Below are 10,194 nucleotides of genomic sequence, written 5' to 3'. Positions count from 1 at the left end.
AGGTTTCAACTCCAAAAAGATTAAAAGCAACATGTAAATAGTGGTCTGTTCAATATTAATTTCTTGGGCCTTTAGAAGGTAAAAAAAAAAAATAAGGCCAATTAACCCAATTTGCAGTATTAAGTCTGTCATAAGCTTTTTAATTCAGTTCAAGCCAACCTGAGCCAGAAAAAGGATAAAAAGGAATAAGCCCATTAAAAGACCTGTGGCTAGGCAAAGGGAAGGTGTTAGTGGCCTCTAAACAGCCAGTTGATGGCTAGATCTGCTCTGAGACAGCTCTCTTTCATCCTTTTATAAAGCAGAAATCAAAAAAGCAAAGGGCAACAAGGCAAAGATAAAGAGAGTGTGAATACAGACTCACCACTGCAAAGTAATTATTCAAAGCATATGCAAATGAATGGATGAGCTGCCTGACTTCAGCACATCCACACTCAAGAGCTGGAGCACACAGGTGAGATCTTACTGCTTGTTAGGAGAACTCAATCGCGTTGAAACCTTGCCTGAGTCAGCCTATGGATCAGTCTATCTAAACAACCCAAACCAGCATCTTCATCCATTACATTGCCAATGAATTCTGGTCTGAGCTTAAGGATTTAAATGTTCTTTTCAGCACCAGCCCATCTCCACACCAGCATCCTGCTTGCTGGTTTACAGCCACTACAAAACTGAGTAAATATGGCAGCTTTGTTGTCTCAGGGACCGTCCAGAGCCGCTCACAGTGCACACTCTAACTGCTGCTGCCGGATTGACCAGGAAGTTCCCTGCAGCAGGCGAATACACCGCCAAGCACTGTAATACAGTTCATCATCCAGGCAGGTTGTGCTACACCCCTCTATGCGTATCTGGTAGCCAGGTCAGGGAGTGCCTCACTGCTGTTTCCAAGACTGCTCTCTAAGACACAACCAGAGAAACAAAACAGGCTGTTTCTGTTGTGTTTAAGTTAAAGTTAACTAGAAAAACATGACTCAAAGTCAGGGGATCACAGGTCTGTAACGGGCTGTGCTCTTTCCCCCAGGTCACCTTGTCTCATGCCGGATGCCTGAATTGTCTAGATATATCTAACTTTTCAGTGCAGAGACTGTCACTCACGACTTGCAGATTTTTAGGATGCCCCAGTTCCTGTGGTTCCCAACTCCCTTTCAGAAATTTCACCTGTCGTTAGCACCGGGCAGAACTGTGGGATGTGATGCACCTCAGGCACCAGAGCAAAGAGCGATACACATAATACAAAAAGACGATTGATAGTTTGGTTGGGGAGGAGGGGAAGAGAGAGGCGTAGTTGGCACCATCACCCTGGATCCACCACCATAAAAGAACCCCCTGCAAGGCAGCGTGCTGCAGAGGGGCAACTTCATAGACCTCAGCTGAGTTCCTGTGATACATGCACCGTCACAGAGGCAATTCCAGGTCTCCTGTGTACAGCAAAGTTAAAACGTGGTTAAAATGCACTTGGAGTCTAACGTCCAGCCTATAGACCTGGGAGATGATGGACACAAGTTCCATTTGTTTGTAAACTGGTATTTCTGAGGCACAATTCTTGCATCAATGAGACTACTCAACGTTGTGTTGAGTTCAAAGCAGAAAGGATTCAACGAGCTCCCAGAGAACACCACTGAAAATCCCTTGCTGCCAGAATCCTTTTGCCTTGCTGCAGGAACAAGGCTGTCCCTGCTCCATCAGGATCCAGTCTCTGGTTAGTTGCCTCCCCGGTCCCTTAATTCTTTTGTCTTCTCTCCAGGAACCACGGTGCAAGCCCTCAGCATTTCCGTGTCACCACCCCAACGCATTTACATAAGTGCAAGTGAGGGATGGAGGAGGGGGATATTCCTGCAGACGAGAGTACAAGTTTTAGCTCAAGAGGGATATTTTTGACTGCTTTAGCGGTTCTGCTGTCCCCACATTGCCCCCAGTCTCTGTCCCTCTTTCCTGATCTGATACCTGACAAAACCTCTGGTGCTCACCCCTCTTACAGAGGCTCTTCCCAGGTCAGAGGATCTCAACGTTGAGATAATAGGAGCACTGGATACTTGGTGCTTGCCTTTGCCCTCACCCCACAGCAGAGAATGATGTCTCTCTCTCCCTACTGCTTTCTTGTACTCTAGGACTTCTCTTGACCCTCTAGCTCTGACTTTACTGCTTGCAGCTGTAGACCACCTCTTCCTGCATGCACTGTTGGCACTCAACATAGCAACACCACTGCACCTGACAGTGGCAAGAGAAGGTAACCAGCCGGCTCTGGGTGTTATAGCCTCGTCCACAGCACATGCTGTCACAGTTGCCCTCCCGAGAGCAGGTCCTCCCAGCAGTTCCCAGGGAGTATTTGCTGGGACGACAGAAACTGGGGGAGTCTTCCACATACACCAGGTCAGTAGGGCGGGGCGAAGCGGGGTGCTTGGGGGAATGGCTGTGTCTCTGTGGGCTAGACAGCTCCGAGTGTCCCACAGCATCATTGGTGGTGCTGAAGACCTTGACAGCATCATCGTAGCGCAGCTTCAGCAGTCGTCCAATCTCATGGAAAGGCGAAAGCTGTTTCCAGCACGTCCGGACGGCACATGAGCCGGAGACACCATGGCATTTGCATGTGGTTTTGAGACCATTTTTCACAGCCTGATGAGGAAGAGGAGAGGTAGTCATTATCTGCCAGGACCATGAGCTTAGTTCTGGGTAAAGGCAGTACCTCAGATTGCAGACAGCCTGGAATTACTTCTGTTTTATTGATAATATTCCTATTTTATGGAGGACAAAGTAAAAAAAAGAACAAAACAAAAACAATGACAACAACAACAACAAAAAAATCCATAGGAATGGATAGAATTGCAACAGAGTTGACTGGTGAGCCAAAGAGTACAAAGCCTGAATGAGGACAAATGGGCTGAATACCAAGGCCTGTCAAATTCTTACTAAGCCTATTTGGAATAGCAGGAGTAGTCAGCAATGAAAACCGAGTATCTCCAGCATGGGGGATTCTCTTTGGTATATTCAAATCAAGATAGTGCTCTAATCAAACAAGTAATTGGACTCAGTAAATACAGAAAACAGTGATAGTCAGTAGCCTGTAACATACAGTCCAAAATGCTTGATCTAATGGTCTCCCTCACCCAAACTTGTGACATGACTAGTTCTATGGCAAATCTCCAGCAGACTCATAGTTGATCTCAAGAGTGTCAGCCTGCAATCTGCTTCATACATCCCGCCAGCTCTGAAGCTCTAGCTGTTCTCAAAACTCCCTGTGCCCATGGGATAATGCATGGAATAATTCAGCCAGTGAGTTTTACAATGGCTACCGTGCTGCATATTGCTGTCACTCAGCCCCTGATACCACTAGAGGACACAGGATGCTAACGCTGCCACTCAGCATGGAACTCCTCACACCAGAGTTCGGGAGACTTTCCAGGGAGCTCTCAGTACCACAGGGTCCACGACACACTGGTGAACAGGTATGGTTTGTGAGTAGGGGCAGGGAATACCTCCCTCACAAACAGCCTTGGCTAAGGATGGGTTAGAATCACAGAATCACAGAAGACTTGCGTTGAGTTCTAACTTCTTTCTAGGCCTGCTGCTGCTGCAGGTTCTCACCTTGATGCCAACATTGGTGTTGTGGATGTCCACCTTGGCCCGCAGGTCTTTTCCAATCCTCTTCTGACCCAAGAATTTTTTCAGGAACTTGGTGCTGTATTTGAGGTTGTCTCCACAAACACCCCATTGCCAGGCCTTGCGGTTCTCCAGGTCTGGGGAGTCATCACAGGTGCAGCGCTCCATGCGCCCAGCACTACATGCTCTGGCCAGGGAGTGGGTGAGAGCTGCGGAGGACACTGCATAGAGGAAGGCAGTCTCCTTAAAACCTGCACAGGAGAAGGATTAGGAGAGGGTAGGAGCAGAAAATGCAAAATAAGGTGTTCATTCACCTCACTGGCCTTCCTCACTGTCCATGAACTAAAACTAAGGACAATACTTAGAAATACAGAGAGACAAAACTCTTCCATTACCTGCACACCATTCCTAGCAGAGAACCTCAACAACACATTTGAAGGAACTGGTGTAGTAACACCCCTGTCTCACCTGATGGCTGTGTCAGATTCAATACGGAGGTAGGAGAGGACCCATGAATCAAGGGATGGGTGGCAACAGCCAGTCCTGGGAAAATATTCAACTGCAAAAAGCAACAGTCATGAAACCCCATTTGTCCTCATCCTCACCACAGAGCTGATGGTGTGAAGAGAGACTGTCACTGAAATCATGGTGTGGCTTAAAATTAGGAAATATTTACTAGAGACTGAAAAACTATTTTTAAAATCTCACCCATTATTTTAGAATGGTTTTATCTGGGGCTGTGTTGGCACAGTATTGTAGCATTTCATATGGGAAGATCACAAGAAGTTTGATTGGGAAAGGTTCTGTGTTGAAGGACATCTTGGGCAAGGACAAACTCTCTTGCACATGAGTGGATTTTCTGACTTCCCTGTAAATTATCTACTCCAAGTGATTGTGGTGATGCTTTCTGAAGCTACTCTCCTTTCTAAAGCAGACTTTCCAGCTTGGCTATATTTGCCCCAAGATACGCGACCGTGACACACCATGACATTTTAACCAGGAAAGAAAGTTCAGTGCCTGGATAGAAATTCAGTCTGATGACATGGAATCAGATAGGAATGGGCATGTTGGTATGACACCCATGAGCTCCACGGAAGTTCCAGAAAACATTGATTGACACAAACCTGACCTAAATCCCAAAATATTTTGGTTTGATTATTTCCTTCCTGTCCTATTTAATCCAGGGGAAAATCTAACATTTCCTTCAGTTTGTTTGCAGAAATTAAAACTACGAATAGGAAATTGCTTAACAAGTCCACAATTTAGGAAGTGGAACAAGGAAGAGAAAAACAGGTGACTGAATCTGAGTCAGAGTGCAGGAATGGATAAGATTGGCCAAAAAAGAAACATTTTGGTTTATGAAAAATAAAACACTTTCACATCACATGGAAGGAAACACATTGAAGCAAACAAATATTCCATATCGGAAAATACCAAATTTCCTTCCACATCAGAAGGAAACAAATCTGTTTCCCCCAAAAATTGAAGAGAGGGGGAGGACCATAGAGACCTGGTCTAGTCGTGCAGTTAGCCCTGCTTTGAACAGACGTTGTAAGGGACCTCTAGAATTCATCCAGTCCAACCTCAAATCTTTCCATCATTTTGTTCCCTCAAAGAATTCCCATCCAGCTGTAATAATAGATCAGACCACTGACTGCTGAGATCTGGGTGAAGTCACCATAAATCTGACCAGAGAACAGGACAAAGAGTTCTTCTGATAGCTATCAGAGAGAACAAAAAATTGACTAATCATAGCCATAATGGAGAGGCTGTGTTAGCAACTTCAATATAGACTTCATAGGAGCTTGTTGGAATTCCAGAATTTTAGATTAAAGATCTAGCAACAGTATGGATGTGGATGAGAGAGTCAAGAAAATGTGGAGGAGGTCAAGGAGATCAATCAACAAACTCCTTCCTACCTCACCATTTTAGTTGCTGTATCACTGGGACAAGTAACTTACAACTAAGCGCTCTGGTTGATGATGCTCTATAAAATCTCTCAGGGTACTGGAATAATAATGACAAAATGTTACCAAATCCAGCAAAAGCTTTGGAAAAGCTGGTATGGGACACAGTCCATACATATTATGGATAATAACATGATGCTCACACATTTTCAAACAGTGGCTAACCCGAAAGAGGGATCTGAGAGATGATAAGATACATTTGAGATCCTAAATCTGAAAAAATAATTCCATTAGCTAATGTCCAATTGCTTACCAGATTCCCAATATCCTATCTGACATACTGATACCAGAAGAGAGGACAGCATTTTAGAAACGCTTTCCCGTACCATATAAAGCTAGCAGTACCAGTCAGCTCCACACACCCTGCTAAATCTGACTTTGTGGAACACCACTGCTTCTGCTATTTCTGACCAGTGATGGTTTGGTTTCTTCTGTGGCACTCCACGTAAGTGCTGGCCAGATTTCAACCCACTTAAAATCAGAGACCATTGCTTGTGGTCAGGCCACTGCAGACAGAAGTAACTGAAGATAACGAGAATACTTTCAAATTGTCTCCTTCTTCTCCCCCCTCCCACCTCCTTTTATGGCAAAAGTTCGATGTCACCAGGCTGCCAAATGCTTGTCTGAAATGTCTAAGATGATTCCTTCTACTTTATCATGAGGGTCTGATCACCATTCAACTGTTTAATCCAGAAACCCCATGAGCAGAGGGAAAACTAAACGGTCCTTAAGTCCTTGTGGAATAACAATGAACAACAGAGAAGCCTCTGAGGTTGGATTTTCAGTAGGACATAGCACAAATGAGCCGGGATCAGCTTCATCGAACATGATTTGAGAAGATCTAAATGGAGGTTCCTCCATGTGTCCTGGGTATCTATCCTCCCACTGTGCCAATGGAGCTCCTGTCACCGCAGCCGGTGGAGCCTGGACCCGATGCCCAGGCTGTCAGGGTCTGGTTTAGGGTTGAGTCACTCTCCTGACCCCATTGACGGAGTTGCCAGTGACTATAATGTAATCTTAAACACTCGCTGCAAGGGGGAACATCTAAATGCAGATGTCTTGTTGGCTTGTTGGTTTGGTTGCAAACATCCAGCAGAGAGTTGAATTTGAAGATGTTGAAGCAAGCCAGCTCCCGCTGGTAGGACCTTGCACATGTCCAAGTCTTCCTCTGAGCTCTCTGGAATTGTTTCTTAGCTCAGCAGCCTATAAATACAGAAAGACGTTTGCTACTCTAGCAAGATGCTGTTCTGTGGTGTGGCGTGCTCTAGACCACAAGGAAAACTGTAATAGGAGGAGTTTAGCCATATGGTGATTCTGCCAAAGGCAAGATGTTGAAGGTCAAAGAGTTTTCAATGCTACAGTAAAGACAGTGTGAGCATTTCAGAGCAAGTGGAAGAGGCATCTCTCTGGGAAAAAGAAACCAAACAAAAGCAAAACAAACAAACAAACAAAAAGACCCAAAGAAACCAAAACGAGCAGACCAGAAAGCTATGGAATTGTGGGAAGTTTTAGGATGGAAGGACTTCTCAAGGTCTTTAGTACAACCTCCCCCTCAAAGCAGGGCTAACTCCAATGCCAGATAAAGTTGCTCAGGGCTTTGTCCAACTGAGTTCTCAAAGTGATGGAAATTCTACACTTCTGAGCCACTGCTCCTTTGCTGAGCCGTTCCTAGAGTCCTCATGACATCAGTGAAACCACTGCTTGAAGGTTAAAGAATCTGACCAACATGAAGCAAAGAAATGGACTGATGGAGACAGGGATTGTAGAGTGCTTGTTTCTCAAGGATTTTTCTGAGTAGCTGGATCTGAGCTGCCTTTGCTAGAGGTATTCATTTTCCCCAAATCACCATGTTGTTTGAGATTAAATATTGCTTACCTGACCTCCAGCAGCACTTGAGTGCCTTTATGGCACAGCTTGGAAATTGAAAGATCATCGGTGCTTCACAAACTTCATATAAAGACACAAACTGCCACCACGCAACAAGATGGCTTGAAATGTCTGTCCAGAATAAATTTAAATCTACTAATTTTTATGGATTTTTAAAAGAAGCAGAGAAGGAATGCAGAAGGATTTTGCATGGATCAGTGAAGACTGCATCATAATTGACTGCAATAGTCATAGAAGGATTGTAGATTATGCAAAAAGAAATTCCCAGTTTTATCCAGTGGAGTGTCAATGTAAAACAAGAAATGGTGCAGACTGAAAATAAATCTGGCATTTCAAAAACCAGAAAGCTCTGGGCATTTTTTTTTTTTACTGAAAGTCTGTAAATAAATGACAAAAGATGTTGGCATATGTAGAAGCAGGAAAAACACAGGTGATCCCGATCAGCCACAGATTTTCTGTTGTCACTGCAAATTAAGTGTGGCTTTTAACTTATTACAAAAATTAATCATGTCACTGGGGCATGGTCTTTTTTCCCCTCTTGCACACATAAGACCATTAAAGAGAGTTAAAAAGTGTGTGTTTTTCTTTACAGTTTCTCTAGGACCATGGCGATATCAAATGATTTAATAATTTCTAAATCTCTTCATCACTGCCTGGGTGAAAAGAGCATAGTCCATTGTCTGACCAACAATTTCCAAGGCAGCAACAAACCAGCAGTAGGAAAAGGTGAGAAACAGATCAAAACTGGCAGCTGAAAGTGTTCATGTTCTTTGTGAAAGAAACTAACCTATTTGCAAGTTAAAGGAAAATGAGAACCTAGTAATTGCTTCTAGCCAACTGTCCTTTCATATAGGAGATGTATACAGCATACTTTTCTGTATTAAATCATCATTTGATCCTTAAGATTGTGTAATAAAAGTTTTCAAACACTTATCCTCATCTGCCAAAACAGGTTTTAAATTACAGGTGATATTTTATTTTGTCAGCCAGGAGCCCATGGAAATGTTGAGGCATGCCACCATGAGATAATTAAATGTTTTCCAGCCATTTGAAGACAAGGATTATTCAATTGTCGTTTTCAAGTTTTCTGAGGTTGATGAAGGTACAGATGTCAGAAAGTCACTCAAAATAATCACGAATAGTTTCTTCCACACCACAGTGTGATAAAAATATTCACAATAGAGCCTTGCAATGGAATAAATATGATCTTGTATGCGCTGGTTTACAAAAATATTAACTTAATATTTACTTCAATAGAATTTGATAATTTTAAATGGAAATGTTAAATAGTTTCAATCCCAATGCTAATTAAAATTAACATTTTAATCTCAAAGTTAATATTGGCTTATTCACCCCCCCTTTTTTTAAGACGTTATCTTACTAGATGTTATCAAAGGACTGAAACAATAATACAGAAGACTGAAACTCAGTAGATGCCCCTGAACATTATTGAAGGGTTGAAACTCAGTAACAGGCTGGTCAAGCATGTTGGGACGAGGGCAGGTTCAGCAGAGTGTATGTGCATGTTCTGGGAACTTCTAGTAAGAAAGAGTTTCAGGGTCTACCTTCATTTTGTTTTTCTCAAACTCTTATAATTTAAAAGATTTATTATGCTCCCTCCTAGCTCAAATACAGAACTTATACAACATTTTCTTCCTCTAAAGCCATCTGTGAAACAGAAGCCAGTGGCTCTTCTGCCCACTGTGTCTGAATTTCTGCAGAAACTCCAAATATATGTGATCCTTTGGAGATATTTGTAAACATGTGCTGAAATGCCTTAATGCTGATAAATAGCTTTTTCAAACAGTAAAGTAGGATTAAATTCTGTATCTGAGAACAACAGAGATTTACATACGAAAATACTCAAATAGCTAAAAAGAGTCTTTTCTTAAAATGTCCCCTTGACATAAAGCACTAACCCTTATTTTTCACAGTATCATCCTGGATTGCCAGCCAGGGAAGATGGTCAGCCTGGGAAACTCTGGTCTTGGACAAAAAAAACAGAAGTCAAGAACTTCCATCTACTTTTTAATAGATGACAAACTGCACAAGGAAGCCGAGGATAAGATATATTTTGTGGCAAGAGGGCACGGACTGCACAGCTCCCATTCCTAGGCAAAACAGATGATCTCCACACTCCCTGGTTACTGCCCCACTTTGCTTGATTTGAGATGCATATTCCAGCGGCTACAGCACCGAGTGAGATTTTATACTGCAAACAAAAGACTACCTTGTACCTCGCTTCAGCAGGCTGGTCCGTCCCTCCAGGCTGCAGTTCCAGCGCTCGCTCCGAAACTGGTACTGGCACTCCATGACCCCAAGGCGGATGGCATCCCGCAGGGTCTCTGCCAAGCCGGGCTCCCTCCGGCAAAGCCTCTTCTGCTTGCGGGACAGCTTCAGCAAGTCACACTGCTTCACGTGGACCTTCCCCTGGGCAGAGTTTGTGGAGGGTCCCAGGGATGGGAAATGGGTCAGAGCTTCTTTCCCGGTCAAGCTGAAAGAAAGTGGAAAAAGCAGTGAGTTACGGAGGAGGGCAGTCATGGAAGAGAAAAGGTGATCAGAGGGAAGGATATTCAGAAAGCTGCTGGTCAGGGTACTTTACCAGCCCAGAAGATAAATCAAGACAGATTGATTAGATCTAGTACCCCACCTCCACCACACACCAAGGCAAAGTAGCAGACTGTGGGGAGAAAGAAGAAACGCATGTGTGTTGTCACCAGCAGCCTTGGGTGGGAAGTTTGCTCAACTT

General features: G+C 43.7%; 1 protein-coding gene across 1 annotated transcript; it reads right to left on the bottom strand.

The window, feature by feature from the left end:
* Positions 1 to 270: 270 nt before the first annotated feature.
* LOC104046236 (protein Wnt-9b) lies at positions 271 to 9,932 on the bottom strand. The gene is made up of 3 exons (XM_009506349.2): positions 9,683 to 9,932; positions 3,577 to 3,842; positions 271 to 2,607 (listed from the first exon to the last, which is right to left on the bottom strand). The coding sequence occupies exons 1-3, from the start codon at positions 9,756 to 9,758 to the stop codon at positions 2,131 to 2,133; spliced, it is 819 nt and encodes a 272-aa protein (XP_009504644.2). The 5' UTR covers positions 9,759 to 9,932; the 3' UTR covers positions 271 to 2,130.
* Positions 9,933 to 10,194: the final 262 nt, after the last annotated feature.

The sequence above is a fragment of the Phalacrocorax carbo genome, chromosome 25 (assembly GCF_963921805.1).
Source record: "Phalacrocorax carbo chromosome 25, bPhaCar2.1, whole genome shotgun sequence".
Classification (NCBI taxonomy): Eukaryota; Metazoa; Chordata; class Aves; order Suliformes; family Phalacrocoracidae; genus Phalacrocorax; species Phalacrocorax carbo.
Note: the sequence above shows the minus strand (reverse complement) of the source record. Positions and strands in the feature narration are given on the sequence as shown.

Coding starts and splice junctions, on each gene's coding strand:
- LOC104046236 (XM_009506349.2), bottom strand. CDS start 9,758: ATGGAGTGCCAGTACCAGTTTCGGAGCGAGCGCTGGAACTGCAGCCTG. Junction 3,843..9,682: donor GACCAGCCTGCTGAAGCGAG/GTACAAGGTAGT, acceptor TCTCCTGTGCAG/GTTTTAAGGAGACTGCCTTC. Junction 2,608..3,576: donor ACACCAATGTTGGCATCAAG/GTGAGAACCTGC, acceptor CTTCCTCATCAG/GCTGTGAAAAATGGTCTCAA.